Below are 16,612 nucleotides of genomic sequence, written 5' to 3'. Positions count from 1 at the left end.
TGACTGACAGACAAACAGATGACAGACTGACTGACAGACAAACAGATGACAGACTGACTGACAGACAAACAGATGACAGACTGACTGACAGACAAACAGATGACAGACTGACTGACAGACAAACAGATGACAGACTGACTGACAGACAAACAGATAACAGACTGACTGACAGACAAACAGATGACAGACTTACTGACAGTAATGAATTAACACATTGGAGGAAAGAAACAAAGACAAGGGATGTGGATTATCAACGATTTGGTATTAGTTAGTGTTAAAACACAAAAATTCACATGTGCATTGATGCTTCCATATTTGTGAGGAGAACAGCACCAGAAAAAAAGGAAAATTTGCTGTTGATATAGGCCTAGCATCTTTAGTCTTGATCATTTCTTTTAATGATGAATAATTTTGTCTATAAGAGGACGTCGAAACGCCGCCAAACGAGAAGGTCCCCGAGGCATTGGGCCCACCAAAGAATAACTATTATGTGTGTATTATTGGTGTTAAATGTCAAAATCAATAATATAGTTGAATGAGAAACCCTCAGGGCTACCCGACAGAGCATCGCTCAATAGGCCTACATGCAAAGTGTATGCGAGTATCGAAATGCATCGAAAATGGACAGGTGTATGGGATAACTTGTTACTAATTCATGAATACGTGAAAATATTCAGAAATTCGAATACGCTATAGTAATATTCTTGACTGTTTACAAGCATTTGATGGATCAGCCTGACAAAGAACACGTGCCCTGCATGCTATACCATTCATGATGGCAACATTAGCCAGGTGAACATTCCAATCTCTTCCCACAGATACCTTGGATCTCATGGAACTTGACATGGTAACTTGACATGTCAAGTTGGCCATTGACCAATCATCACCACGTTTCCGTCAATGTTCTCCTTTTTGTTCTCTCGTCGCGCCAAAACAGAATAGCAAGTCAAATTCCAGTTTACGTTGAGGGAAAATAACACGTCGTAGTCACTGGTTTTAACGAGGGAGGTGTTTCAACCCACGCAGAGTCCACCAAGTATCCAGGAGGCTTCCACCCACGAGTCGGGCATCCATCACTGTAAATTTACCTCCCTCTTTTGTGTATCTGCTAGTTCGTCTGGCCTTTCTGTATGTTATATCATTTATCTGCAGTTACTCCAGTTATATTTCATTTGTGTTGCATGATTTAAGCTGGACGCTCTCGGACATTGAGCGCGGGTTGGTGTGACTGTGTCACCACATTGTGTGTTTTACCGTGAACCTCCGTAACGCGCACACAGAAGTCGGGATTTTTTGTAACGATATTTTGCAGTGGAATCATTCGTGCAGTGGAATCATTCTTGCGCCTCGTTCCACCTTGCCATCCGGCTGATTGCAAGGAACACTTGAGGTTAACTTTGTCCTTACCCTTGTCAAAACTAAGACTGTCACGTACACCGTTGCTCAGTGGTCTTTGAGGTGTATCTGACTCGCCAACGACATAACAGTCCACCACCCGCTTCTACCATGAGTTTGGTGCAATCAAGGAGGTTAAACCTCCTTGGTGCAATGAACTAAATGGACTCAGGTGAGCATTCTCTCATGGACGAGGCAAGAGGGATATTACTAGGTTGGGAACAATCTTCCAGGTTTTCAGCGGACATTTTGCTGACAGCCTACCAGCTCACGAACCGGATCATCCTAATCGCTTCATCCGATGGCTTTTATCGGTAAGTCATAACTTTGTTCACATCCTCAGAGTATAAATTTTATAATACTGTGATAATGCACATCTACACATCAGTACATCTTCAAAGATGTGTGCAAACGCGACATGAAGACGATGGACATCAACACCAACACATGGGAAGGTGTAGCTGAAGATCGTCCGCTATGGAGAGGCACCGTCAGGGAGGGCGTTCAGAGAGCTGAAGCTGTAAGGCACGTACAGCAGACCGACATGAGAGCTAAGAGAAAGGCACGGGCAGTCTTAGTATTGGCCCCAACAGACTTCATCTGCTGCAAGTGCTCTAAGGATTGCCACTCAAGAGTGGGGCTTTACAGCCACTCAAGGCAGTGCAAACTTCTTGCCTAGCTAGTGCTACGCCATCGTTTCTCGAGACGAATGGATGCCAACCAACCATGGGCGTAAATCCCGGGGGGATGGGGGGGGATATATCCCCCCTGAAATGGAGGAGGGGGGATGGCCTGTACAATCATCCCCCCCCCTGAATCTTTAGGAAAAAAATGGAGGAAGCAGAAATGTGATATGTATCAATTTTGGCATATTGCATGACGTTTGTACGCCGGCCTTCAGACAGGTAACAGAGCTGAACAATATATGCTATCTTGTAGGAAAATGTATACACAATTTTCTCAGGCGCTCGCTCGCTTCGCTCGCTCGCGAAGAAAGTAACATCGGCATACACTGCGAGGCATGGCTCAGACGTTGACAACGTCAAATAGTATAGGCCTACATGTAAACATCCTATGACGCGAGTAACTGGGGACCATCTGCAAAATATGTACGAAAACAAACAAACAAACAATAACAAAAAATATATCGTCATAATTGAACCCCCTCCATTTCCTGAATCATTATTGAGAAACGACAGTGACACTGATGACTCAGTTAGGATACATCTATGGGCATACCCAGGGAAGATCAGGGGCGTCGAATCTATGGGGGGGGGGGGCAAAGGGGCATTTTGCCCCGCCCCTATACGGATGTGTTTAGGCAGACAAATCATTATCCCCCAAGCAATTCCCGAGATGAGGACAAATCTCGAACTTTCTTAATGGAAAATATTGTCCAAATATCGCCAGAATTAAGCACCAGATCGTTGTATTGCAATCATAAACATGCAAATGCTCTGCTATACAGGATCCCTTTCGATAAACTTTGTACACTTTTGATATTGACGTATATTTCCCTAATTTATCAAAGAGTGTAGAGCAGATCTTTCACTTAAAGGACAAGTTCACCTTCATAAACATAAGGATTGAGAGAATGTAGCAATATTAGCAGAACACATCATTGAAAGTTTGAGGAAAATCGGACAATCCGTTCAAAAGTTATGAATTTTTGAAGTTTTAATGCAGTAACCACTGGATGAGAAGACTACTGCATTGTATGAATAACTTAGATGTCACATGCGTACAACAATATAAGGAAAATACAAAGAGAATTTCACAAAATTTCATCTTTTGAAAAAAGTACACATTCCCTTGACTCGTTACCGACATTGTGTTAGGGGTAATATAATTCCCCCTGCCTTTAGAAAGAGGCAGGTCAAGTGCTCTTTTATTATGCGAAAAAAGTGAAAATATGTTGAATTTTCTTTACATTTTCTTTATACTGTTGTACGCATATTATGACTCACAAGCTGTAGTAGTCTCCTCATCCAGCGGTTCCAACACAAAAATTTTAAAAATTCATAACTTTTGCATCGATTGTCCAATTTTCCTCAAACTTTCACTGATGTGTTCTACTAATATTGCTGCATTCTCTCAATCCTTATGTTTATGAAGGTGAACTTGTCCTTTAACAAAAGCACCCTCATAAATTATGAAGAGGCGTCGATGGGGGGGGTGGCTTCCCCATAAAAGTGGGACAAACAAAAGCGAAAAATATAGCTACAAACGGCAGTTTTTGGAGTGTAATATGTCAAAATTTTAAAGCTCGCTCGCTCCGCTCGCTCGCATTTAACCGCTATGCCATTCTCCTGATGTTGCTGCCAGTGATTGACAGCAGTTGCGCCCGGTGCGCCCCCCCCCCCCCTTAATTGCCAAAGCGAAAAATATAGCTACAAACGGCAGTTTTGGGACTGTAAAATGTCAAAATTTTGAAGCTCTCTCGCTTCGCTCGCTCGCATTACTAATCATTATTCCATTCTCCTTTTGTTGCTGCCAGTAATTGCCAGCAGTTTTCGCCCGGTGCGCCCCCCCCCCTTAATTTCCAAAGCGAAAAATATAGCTACAAACGGCTGTTTTGGGACTGCAAAATGTCAAAATTTTGAAGCTCGATCGCTTCGCTCGCTCGCATTTAACCATTATGCCATCCTCCTGATGCTGCTGCCAGTAATTGCCAGTAGTTTTCGCCCGGTGCGCCCCCTTAATATCCAAAGCGAAAAAATACAGCCACAAACGACAGTTTTTTAGACTGTAAAATGTCAAAATTTTCAAGCTTACTCGCTTCGCTCCCTCGCATTTAATCATTATGCCATTCTCATGATGTTGCTGCCAGTAATTGCTAGCAGTTTACGCCCGGTGCGCCCCCCCCCCCCCTTAATTTCCAAAGCAAAAAAGTACAGCCACAAAGGACAGTTTTTTAGACTGTAAAATATCAAAATTTTCAAGCTCACTCGCTTCGCTCGCTCGCATTTAATCGTTATGCCATTTTCCTGATGTTGCTGCCAGTAATTGCCAGGAGTTGCGCCCGGTGTGCCCCCTCCCCCCCCCTTAATTTCCAAAGCGAAAAAATACAGCCACAAACGGCAATCTTTGGACTGTAAAATGTCAAAAATTTTCAAGCTCGCTCGCATTTAACCACTATGTCATTCTCCTGATGTTGCTGCCAGTGATTGACAGCAATTGCGCCCGGTGCGGCCCCCCTTAATTTCCAAAGCGAAAAATATAGCTACAAACGGCAGTTTTTAGACTGTAAAATGTCAAAAATTTCAAGCTCGCTCGCTCCGCTCGCTCGCATTTAATTGCTATGCCATTCTCCTGATGTTGCTGCCAGTGATTGACAGCAGTTGCGCCCGATGCGGCCCTCCTTAGTTTCCAAAGCGAAAAATATAGCTACAACGGCAGTTTTGGGACTGTAAAATGTCTAAATTATTAATGCAAAAAGATTTCATCGTGGGAGGGGGAAACCTCCCTACCATACCCTCCCCTCCCCCCCCCCCCCCCCCGCTTGCTTCGCTCCCTCCGTGGCACATAACCGCTCCTCCTAAGATCAAATCCTGTCTACGCCGGTGATAGGCCCCATTATTTAGTAGGCCTTCACAGTGATGTTGCACAGGCGGAGCAAGAGCTGAAATACCACGATTTAGTCATTAAATAATATATTGTGAATATTTCATTTGCTTATTGTTTTTTAAAGAAAAGAAAAAAAAACAATTTCACCAAAAGTGTGCACCAGATCGCTGAATTTCAGGTCTGAAAATGCAAAATCTTCCTCGTGTGGGAGAGGGATACACACCCTCCCCCCGTTAGGTCGTTCCGCTCCCTCTCACAGATATTTCAAAAACAAAAAGAAAAATGTTTTCATACTTTTAAGGTCTCATTTTCCGCCGAAAGTCATCTGACAAGCAAAAAAAAAAAGCAACAAGAACAAAACGTCTTCATATTTTTGCTGCCACTTTCCTCCCACTATAACTTATTCCATGCAAAAGAATGGGACATCCGATCCCTGTAAAGTGTGTGTGTGGGGGGGGGGGGGGGTTCACCAAGCTTCCCTTCCCCCCCCCCCCCCCCCCCCCCCCCCAAGGCTGCGCCGGTCCGGTTATGGGCTTGTAATCGTGGTGATGGTGACCATCCCCCCCACTCCTCAGTACGGATTTACGCCGTTACAACCAACACATCAGCACCTCTCGAACATGTTTATGCGCGCGCATTCTCACCTTGTAAAGAATTATGTCACAAATACCAACTATCCGAGCAACACTATCGGATTCCAGGATGGGTAGTATGTGTGTTGGCATACCCTGCCAGAAGTGTAGTAAGTAGTGTTGTACCTCGTCGAAGCTTGCCCGGATAACCGTGTCAACTATCCGCTGACAATGCGTGCGATACATGACCAGGAAAGTAGAAACCTGTTTTCATATTGGAAAGCAATGTCAGAAATAAGTCATAAAAACTGAATTTACAAAGAATTATGCTGCTCCGCAAGCAGGGAAGCAAACTGAAAAAAGGGAAAAACCGTGTGCGTAATCGGTAAATTAAAATGCATCGATCCCTTACTATTTTGATCTTATAACTTACATATCTAGTATGTGTTTTCATTAAAGAACTGAATACGTGTCGAACAGAACAAATATGGGAAAAAATGGAAATCCGACAAGTTGAATTCGAAGATACATCATGGGGACGGTACATACCGATTCCTTGTTGATTTCAGAGGGTAGGTTAATCGTACTGACATCCGGAAATTTGGGCAGAAGCGAGCCGAGCTTGGTACGAGGTGAATAGGACACAGTCTGTTTGGGCGGCTCCTTCTTGGTGCTCTCTTTAACATCGCTTGGGGAAAAAAAATGACATCGTAAATTCCAACACCATCGTAAATGGATTACATTACTTCTTCATAATGAAGTCCACCTCCAGGGAGAAAGGTAAAATGGAAGCAACGCTTTCAAGGGGACCTCCAAATGATTTTCAGAACTTTACATTTGAACAACTATAAATTAGTTAAGCTGAGTACAGAGTACTAATAGTGATTGGGATGAGGAATGAGAATGTTTTGAAAATTTGTAACAAATTGCAATGAACAAGGATGATGACATGGTAGCCTCACCATAAAAATGCATGAGTTGGGGCTCATGGAAGCAGAACAAAAGAAAAAGGCATGCATAGATTCTTCACGGGTGAACTTGTTGAGCAAGCGGTATTGTAATGAAATTACACTGCTACATTTCTGAACTATGTGAGGCTCTGATGCCATCACCACTGTTCAGTGTAATTTGTTTCGGATTTTCGGTTAATTGATTTCTCTGCTCAAGAACCACCATAAATTCCATGAATCTATACATGGAGCTGTCGATTTATGTACTACATCATGTGATATTGTGAAAATCGTCTGGAATACCCCTTTAAAGGGCAAGTTCACCTTCATTAACATAAGGATTGAGAGAATGCAGCAACATTAGTTTGAGGAAAATTGGACAATCGACGCAAAAGTTATGAATTTTTAAAACTTTTGTGTTGGAACCGCTGGATGAGGAGACTACTAAGGCTCGTTGTGTCATATGAGTACAACAGTATAAAGAAAATGTAAAGAAAATTCAACATATTATTTTCACTTTTGTCGCATAATAAAAGAGCACTTGACTTGCCTCTTTCTAAAGGCAATAGGAATAATATTACCCATAACATATGTCAGTAACGAGTCAAGGGATTGTGTACTTTTTTCAAAAGATGAAATTTTGTGAAATTCTCTCTATATTTTCCTTATGTTGTTGTACGCATGTGACATCATACACTGCAGTAGTCTTCTCATCCAGCGGTGACTGCACAAAAACTTCAAAAATTCATAACTTTTGAACGGATTGTCCGATTTTCCTCAAACTTTCAATGATGTGTTCTACTAATATTTCCACATTCTCTCAATCCTTATGTTAATGAAGGTGAACTTGTCCTTTAAGTAGGACGTCACCTCAGTGCACCGTGACCTTCTTCTACGTGATTCAAACTTTGAAGCTTTGAAGCCCGTAAACACATTACTTTCTTTAATCGACATTATTCTATTATTCTTGCTTTAATCTATAGTTTACACGTAAAAGAAATATATATATATATATATATATATATATACATATATATATATATATATATATATATATAATTGAAATAAGTAACAATAAACGATGAACAGAATGAGAACAGAATATGAGATGAAAAGTGATGGAGACGCGGCACACAAGGAAGGACTCCGGGTTGGCCTTCTGATGAATCTTGTCATGATGGAAGCGTTTGAAAATATGTTATGTACCGGTATACGATATAAACAACAACATCCTAAATAAGCACCAGTAATCATTTTGATGGTGCTTTATGTCGTGACGAGTATAAGATGTCCGTCTCATTTTATCTATATGGTGTACAGTTTAACATCTTCACCACTTCTCGCCAGGCAACGAAAATTTAAACCGAAGTTGTTGTTGTTGTTTTTGTTTTTTTATTAGAACATTGTCTGTTTGTCGAGGAGGTGTGTTGAGACAGTCTGACGTTTCGCTATCTAATATTCATGTAAACATCCCTTTCAGGTCTGGTTATCACTTAAATGTTATCACATTCCGTCGATGAGTCATAATCATAGAACCATTGGGACAGCCAGCCTCTATTCCTATACCAACTGTAGAATGTTGCTTTGCACACGTGCGTTGCGACTGGAGAATCGAATCAAATCTATCCCCCCCCCCCCCCTCCCCTTGGAGTATTTGACTTCGGAATGACAATATTTGGTTGGTTGTATTGTTCTCGGTTCCCTGACGCTGAGGTGTCTTCGTGTTGAGGGCAATTATTGTCACTTTGAAGAGCCCATCAACTCAACAAACTTCACCAGGAGAGACGGGTGAAACATGTTAGCTTTTCTCGCTCCTTCAAGTACAGAGAAAGACTGCCCCTAGCACGATCGGTGGTTTTATGCTATTGTTATTTCCATTATTTGGGCTTGAATTTCCGTGCTGTTAGATCTATACCTTCTGTCTGGAATGATAAAACAGACTTGAATTTGTGCTGAGGAAAGACAGCAATGTCGTATTGTAGTTAATGAATGTCCTGCAAACGACATCAGAGTATACTTGTCATACTCGATTAATAAGTTTGTATTTCCCATGCTCAAACGACTGTCTTCAAGTAGTGCGAGAAATAGATATACCATCAATTAGATTTAGTGTTCATCTTACGATATTGTCTACACACACACACACTTAGTTCCTACTTCACTACTTCACCTTTGATTTGTAGACATCAGAAATGTCACGATCCTGAAGAAATCAAATTGATTACCAGCCTGGAGTGCCCCCCCCCCTCTTTCTCTGTCTGTCTGTCTCTCTCTCTCTTTCTCTCTCTTCTCCACCATGTCTACGATTGCCGACAAAACACTTTCACGTTAATTTCCTAACTTCGATTCTGAGCTCTATAGGCCTCCATAGATTTCGTGTGATTGTGGATCCGTTTTCCGATAGTATTAAAAGCTATACCCATAAAACCACTTTTTCGTAACTACGTGAAATAAAAGAGTATAATGTAAATAAGATTAGCGGATTATCTAGTCATGCCACTTTATAATAGTATACTTTCCTTGACGGAAAGTTTTCTTCTAGTGCCAATCATACCTGGTCTGAGCCTTTCTTGAAAACGTAGCGTCGTAATAAACAGACGACTCCTTCACCGCTATGCCGTAGTAATGGTATCTATGTTTTTGAAGACAAATCAAGCGGGTATAGTAAAAATCAAGAAAGGCTTTGATGAATTAAACAGCGATATTCACGGAACTATTATATAAAAAGAAAAAACAGCGATCAGTTAAGACAGTGTATATAAGTGTGGAAAGAATTGACTTTGATATTGGAAAGTTGCGGCGCTTTGTTATAATTGTTGTTTCTATTTTGTGTACTAAACTCCGCCGTTTGCTACGTTTCTATCTAACACTCAAGCCCTGACAGCCTCAGAGGCCCGAATTCACGAAGGTGGTACAAACAAAACCATGGTTTAAACCATGGACAAAAACCATGGAGCGCCAAGTGTCGCACGGAATATTTCGTTACGAAATTGGTCATTTCGTCGATAAAATGACAGGTTTCGTTAACGAAATTATCATTCCGTGGACGAAATGTTCATTTAGTTACAAAATGTTGTCATTTTGTTACAAAATAATAATTTCATCGACGAAATGACTGATGTCGTGACGAAATATTCCATGCGACACTTGGCACTCCATGGTTTTTGTCCATGGTTTAAACCATGGTTTTGTTTGCAACTGATTGACAAATTGCCCTACATCGACGTAAATAAGCACTGAATTGATCAGTGTTTCAGTAGTAGCCATAATAAAAAATCATGGGCGTACATACTCGAGCAGGATTCGAACCTACGACCTCCTGATCACCGGACAGGCGTCATCTCCACTAGACCACCGAGCTTTCGCCCGACAGCAAGTGTTGGTTCTAATCCTTATAGTTTGTACCACCTTCGTGAATTCGGGCCATAAAGCTCACAGGCCATGGGGGTTTGTTTTGGTATTATTGTTGTTAGGTTTGTTTTGGTTTTATGTTTTACCGAGACTGTACACGATGTGTATTGTCGAGTGGATCCGTACAGGAGAAATCTAGTATGCTAAACTTATTCGGACAAATTTTGAGGAAGTCATGGGATTGTGTTTCATTCCTGCATGCTTACTTGGATTGACCACGAGTGCCGAGGCGCCTAGTGGTAACCTGCGGAAATTGTTGTCGGATAATCTGCAGGGGATGTGGATGAGAGAGAGTTATCAGAAGGATAAAAGAAGCAAACGAGTATAATATAAGAAATATAATGTCAAAGAATGCAACAAAATGTCCTTATATAGAAACAAGAAGGTGCATAGGATCATTCACCTTTTGAATTTGTCAACGCAGAGTCCGGAGGGAAAATTTATGTGTGTAATTTTATCATAGTATAATCAGTGATGAGATCTTTCCGATGTTATTGGTTCCACGAGACTTTTCCGAGAGATAGGATCCTAAGCAGTTCTTTTCAAAACGGTTATTCATTCAAATCTCACTGAGTGTGCAGGAAGCTCCTTGCAAACCTAACTAATCCCATCACGTCCTAACAAGAAAATACAACACATCATTGATTTGAAAATTACTTTTAGACATTGAAATGCATATAACACTCAAACACCTCTCAATGCACTTAACACTCAATCATCTCAATGTTTGCTTTGTGAAACTTCCCTATTAACACCACTTTCATGTGTGAAGGCTCGCAGCCCTGTAAACACGCCTATAGACATAATGATACAGTTTGCTGTGCCTCTTCAGTGTGTGTAGGTCTACTGCCATTATTTTAGATGAACTTCATAGCTCAAGCAGCTTTACAGTCTTGCTTAGATTAATAGAGACGTAGCTTGGTCTGTGCAGTTTATACTTGACTTTTCCCACGTTCTTTCCCATTGACTTTCTTCATACCATATGAAGAGCATTTAACAGATATTAGCCATTTATACGGAGGAGGAAAATCGTCATAAGATCAAAGGTTGTGGATCTCTAGGCATGTGATGAATACAGCTTATTCTCGCACATCGAACCTTGCCGAAACTTGCTGCGTTGATCGGTATGGTGTTGGTTTTAGTGCAGAAATCCGTATAGTGAACATAGAGGGCGTTCCTTGGAATGCAAACTCCATCTGCCAACTCGTAATTTTCTTCCAACCTTTCAAGAGATAATTAAGATTATCAAAATGTGTCAGTGTTATCATGCTAATTGATGAGATAAATTAATGGATTTAGTGTATGCATGGTCCACTTCATCAAATTTATGTAGAGAGAATTAAAAGTGCCTAACTTATTTGTGAATTTGCTTGGAATTCATAGACGAAATTCCAAAGCAGCATATTCAATATTACATTAATTGTTCGTATAAGTTACTACAATCCCTGCCTTACTGCATGTAGGAACATGGGGTTAGAAGTGCTACATAGTTATATACAAGTCTTGTCATCTTAAAGGGTGTGTACAGTTCTGGTCGAGGTGAGGATTTAGCATTTAACGTTTTGCGAGATATTCAGAAACCACTCTATATGAGATGTCAAAGAGCATTCAATTTCTAAGGGGTATCAAAAGTTTATTTGATGAAAATCGGTTTTGAAATGGCCGAGATATCCAAAAACAAGGTGAAACAAAGAATCCTAATAAAAGGCGTGGCCTGTCGCCTTTTATTATTATCACTTTTTTTTTATATCTTAGCCATTTGAAAACCGATTTTCATCAAATAAACGTTGAATCCTTTTTAAAATTACATGCTCTTTCATATATATTTCCTAAAAGGTTTCTCATTATCTCACTTGGGAATGTTCAAAACATGAATCCCCACCTCAACCAGTACTGTACAGTCCCTTTAAGGAGTCTATCGGATTCCGGTGCAAAGAATGATGATGATAATTATATGATATAAAAGGCGGATGTGGTTTCTTTTTATCTACTTTATTATCATTCTCGGTCTTAATATCATAATGGTACAAGTTGTATCACGATATCAATATCATCATCAAAGTGTTGTCATTATCATTATCATGTCAATATCATCATCTCTATAGTGTTTGTCATACCTAAGCCTTGTTTTATTCTGGCTTACCATACTAACGTCTCGGACGTAGAGTGGGGTAATCCTACCTCCGGTCGAGAGAGTGCACGAGATATGACGTCAGCTGTCGAATCTATTTTATATTTGAGTGAAACCGTGACGTAATTGAGTACAAGCTATGAACTTATGTCCAACATCTATACATGAAACGAATTATCAGGTGCAACCACGTGTGATTGATTTTACGCATTTTTTATCTAAAGCATTTTTATGACCAACATGGTGCATGGCATTAAGTAATTTTTATTAATATTACTGTCTCATATTGCCAATCTTCTCGTAAAAAGGAAATTCAGAAAATAACAATGAAATATAATAGCTTTAGACTTTTTTGCACTTTTTTCATGACAATAACGTCAATCTCGCTGGTACACATGGCGACTGCTGGTACCAGGTATACCACTTGTATAGTTAAGCGCATGTGTAACTTCTCGGCAGTGCTGAGATATACTTTTAGGGAGAGCAGGGTTTCTTTCTCCACCTGTAACACCTTCCTTATGGTCATAGCCAAGAAGTTATGAGCAGGAGTAGCGCTCTCAAAGACTTTTTTGCACATATTTTTTTTCATGACGATAACGTCAACCTCGCTGGTACACATGGCGACTGCTGGTACCAGGTATACCACTTGTATAGTTAAGCGCATGTGTAACTTCTCGGCAGTGCTGAGATATACTTTCAGGGAGAGCAGGGTTTCTTTCTCCACCTGTAACACCTTCCCTATGGCCATAGCCAAGAAGTTGTGAGCAGGAGTAGCGCTCTCAAAGCAGAAAAGACTCTCCCTGCTGGAGTTCGCTCTCTCTTTCAATGTGCTGGCAGCAATGAATGATTACTTAGTATGTGCGCTTTGAATAAGCCAGTTCGGGGTTCCACTTTGAGCATGAGCAGAAAAAGGTCATCTGTACCCGCAGAGCATGTTGGTTTTTTATTCACCGAAATAAGCATCTGTGATGTAATGATTATTCAAGTGATCATTATGAGTGGTGCTTGCCAGCACATCCACCTGACAGCAAAAGTGGTATTTGACAATATCAATAGAAAAAGATTGTTGATGCATTCAATGCAAAAATAATGAAATGGATGCTTTCCAAAGTGCTAATTGATGGATCATTCTGGTCACCTGGTCTACGCAAGTTCATTCTTTGTTTGAACATGACTGATGAATTCCATAAATTGTTGCGTGGGGTAAGCTAAAATACCTTCTCTCGCTTGAAAACTCGTGGAGTGCCTAATCAACTGAGAAAGAAGAAAGGTCATTTGTACCGATGTGCCCATGAGCTAACCCCGAACTGGCTTATTGGCGTAGCGAATCACAATACATTGTACACTGTAACAAGAGTTGAAAAACACTCTGGAACGCGCTCAAGAAGAGTACTTTATTTAAAAGACCACATGATAATGCAAGATTAAAGGATATGAAATCAACGTGCGCAAATGTTCCTTGTTATAAGAGAAATTAATTTTCATTTGATTTCGTTTTGCGCATTGCAGGAGCACAGAAATACATAACATTATTAACGTTATGCTGATTTTTTTCCTAAACTATTCTAAATAGATTGTACAATTTATTCAATGTTGCGTTGAAATTCAGCTTAATTGTAATTCGATGAAATTTGAAACATTTATGTCGTCTCCAACTTTTGTTTTGGAGCTTAAGAGCGGAGCCATGAAGGCCTTCGAGCTGAGAGAAATGTTATATCCCACTGAAATGCTTTGAACCAAAACATGAATTACGAAAAGTTGTCACTCCATCTAAAGCACCTCCCTGCTATATTGCGTTCGGTGGCAATTACCCTATCCATGTCAGTTTGAAATGTTCTGGAGTAAACTCCAAACGTGGGGAACTGCCGAGTATAACCTGGTGATACAGGAAAATGAATCTTGGAAACTGAATTCAAATGTAAAGAAATTTACTTCTTCTATTAGGGCCGTGTCCAAAAAAAAAAAAATATATATATATATAATAATAATAATAAAAAGATAATAATGTGTATTTCTCCGCTTACCTGCTGCATCCATTGGTTCTCTGACGATCAAGAGCTTCAAGTTGTATAAAGTATGTGAATGAGAGTCGGATGACTTGGGCGATAATAATCGTGTTCTTTACACGAACACGAGCAAGAGAGATTTACTGAAATAAGACTATTTGCAAATCGTGATTCTCGGTTTGTTGACTCACATCCAAAGACAAACAAGTTTAAGTCGAAAGATCGCGGCTAATTGAAGGAGACATGAAGAAAGCTGAGAGGAGAGACCAAATAGAAAGATGAAGAAGAGTGAAGGAAAGAAATCCAAAGCAGGGAAAGACTAAAGCCCTACTGGGTTTTATGGGAGGTCGAAATAAAACAAACAAAACAAAATAGAAATAATAATTCGCTCTACATCTTACATCTAATCTTCAAACAAACCAAAAAGACATTGGTGTCAACTATTTTCGATACACATAACAGCTAGAACCCACTGTTGTTGTTTTTTAGAGTTAGAATAAACGGCTGATTATTTCCACTGGCCTTCTCATTAATTCTGATGTATCTTCTTCCTTTCTTTAAATATTTTGAACATCTTACCATCAGTACTAATCAGTGTGTCACATAGAAGTATACAAAGGGAAACACGTATGAAGGAATGTTATTAATTCATCTTGCCTCCATAGACCCCAGAAAAAGAAATTGTTCCCGAGGTCAAATTTACGAGGCAACTTTTAGCCCGGAGATAGCCAGCTCCATTATTTGCTATCTTCCCATCTTGATGTCAGGCTGATTAGAGAACAAATATTGGTAAATCGTTCATTGTGATACGAATAGGAAATCAAACAATATCTCAAGCACTGGTCTAAAAATCGGTGTCCTTCGGTAGCAAGGTAATGGCTCTTTTAGGAACTCATTGTAAAAGAAAAAGTTATCTGATAACCTTGGCATTAACCGAGTAGTATCAGCAGACGCAGTTAGAGGAGCTTTTCTTTTTCATGATCTATCCCCCACCCGTCGCGGTGAAATGAGCGCTGTCCATTCATTACGGGACTAGTTAATGAATGTCATATTATGGTCTATACTGTGTTAACTGTACATAAAAGGTTAATCGTTACGATTCACAAGCCAGTTCTACTTATGAAATCCTACTACACTGTATCCCAGAATACAGAATGCACTGTTGTACGCTCTGTTCTACGCTCTGCGCTCAAAAAGTGTTATACACCGACTGTGACTGACGCGGTGAATGGAGAGAAAATTCCATGCTCTTTTCTTCGCGACGAGTTTTGCTACATGTGCTTCAATTTTGAGGGTTCAGGAACTCAACATTTTAATGTCTTATTCCTGTCGCAACCATCTCATTTGAAAATAAAATCCTTTAACAACTCTGCAAGGATGGCAATATTACAAGATCTCGAGTAAGTGATTGTATCACTTAACTCATATTTCAGTCAGAAGGGACTAACGCACCATCTTCATCGAAGCCCATTTTTGCAATAATTGTAAACTCTAATGATCACAGTTACCACAGCAACGAATAATAACAGTGATTTCAGCTGACTGGTTGTTTCACTGGTTCACATTTCAGTAAATGCAACAGGCTTGACTATCTCTGCATTAAATTTTATGCATACATTTTCCCTTATGACAAACTATTCAATCCACTCGATATTTCAGAGCTTGGAATCCAGGTCACCTGCAATAGTTGTTGCTATGTCAGGCAATTCTAAGGAAAACTTTTCTCTTGTCAGCGGCGTCCTCTCTCTTCTTAATTCAAGAAGGTATGCATTAACTTTGATAAAGTTGGCAAAGTGCACTCTGACTGTGATTTGCATTTACTAGATCACACTCAGTTTATTCAAATATAAAGGCATTTAAAAAAACAAAGCGATTAATGTCTCCTACGACGAGTCAAGATTTTGCTGTGAAGGCTTTATCAACCTTTGTGGCAAAATGCATCCAAATAATTGACTTTTTTATTATGTAAGGTGACAATATGTCTGTTGTCAAGGGTGCCATTGTGATTATGACATTCATGTATATACACAAACATTTTAGTACGTAATGAATTCGTGTACTGTTGTAAAGGACCGCCTGAATCAGGACCTAGATGTGGCCAACGGTATTCTCACGACAGAAGTGCAAGTTTACATTCAGACAATGGGGTTTATAGTAATGTACATAATATTGGCGGGCAACGTATTGACACTGATCGGAATGCGACACACAACTGACTTCTCCTTTAATCCGTGGTGAGCACATGCTTGTTGTCAGTTGCCATGGCAACTACATGTACCTGTAAACTTTTGGCTTCCTTGCCTGCCTCTTACTCTCTCTCTCTCTCTCTCTCTCAATCTATCTATCTATCTATCTATCTGTTGATTTTGGTATATACACTGTATGTATTTTGATTTCTCATGTACAACACACTAGTATTTGAATTGAATATGGAATCAATAAAAAGATTGAAAAACAAATCAAAATATATAAACATAAAAATGTATGTTTATGTAAACATTACGCATATATATATATACATATACATATACATATATATTATATATATATTCATAACTCTCTGCCCAAAAAAAAAGTACA

At 39.9% G+C, this 16,612-nt stretch overlaps 1 protein-coding gene across 1 annotated transcript in view; it reads left to right on the top strand.

Annotated features, from left to right (window-relative positions):
• Positions 1–962: 962 nt before the first annotated feature.
• Positions 963–16,612, top strand: part of LOC140226560 (MYG1 exonuclease-like) — a 79,610-nt gene continuing 63,960 nt past the window's right edge. The window contains exon 1 of the mRNA XM_072307014.1: positions 963–1,709. Coding sequence (XP_072163115.1) covers positions 1,697–1,709 — 13 coding nt within the window. The 5' untranslated portion in view covers positions 963–1,696. The remainder of the gene's footprint in view (positions 1,710–16,612) is intronic.

Source organism: Diadema setosum, chromosome 3 (assembly GCF_964275005.1).
Source record: "Diadema setosum chromosome 3, eeDiaSeto1, whole genome shotgun sequence".
Taxonomy (NCBI): domain Eukaryota; kingdom Metazoa; phylum Echinodermata; class Echinoidea; order Diadematoida; family Diadematidae; genus Diadema; species Diadema setosum.
Note: the sequence above shows the minus strand (reverse complement) of the source record. Positions and strands in the feature narration are given on the sequence as shown.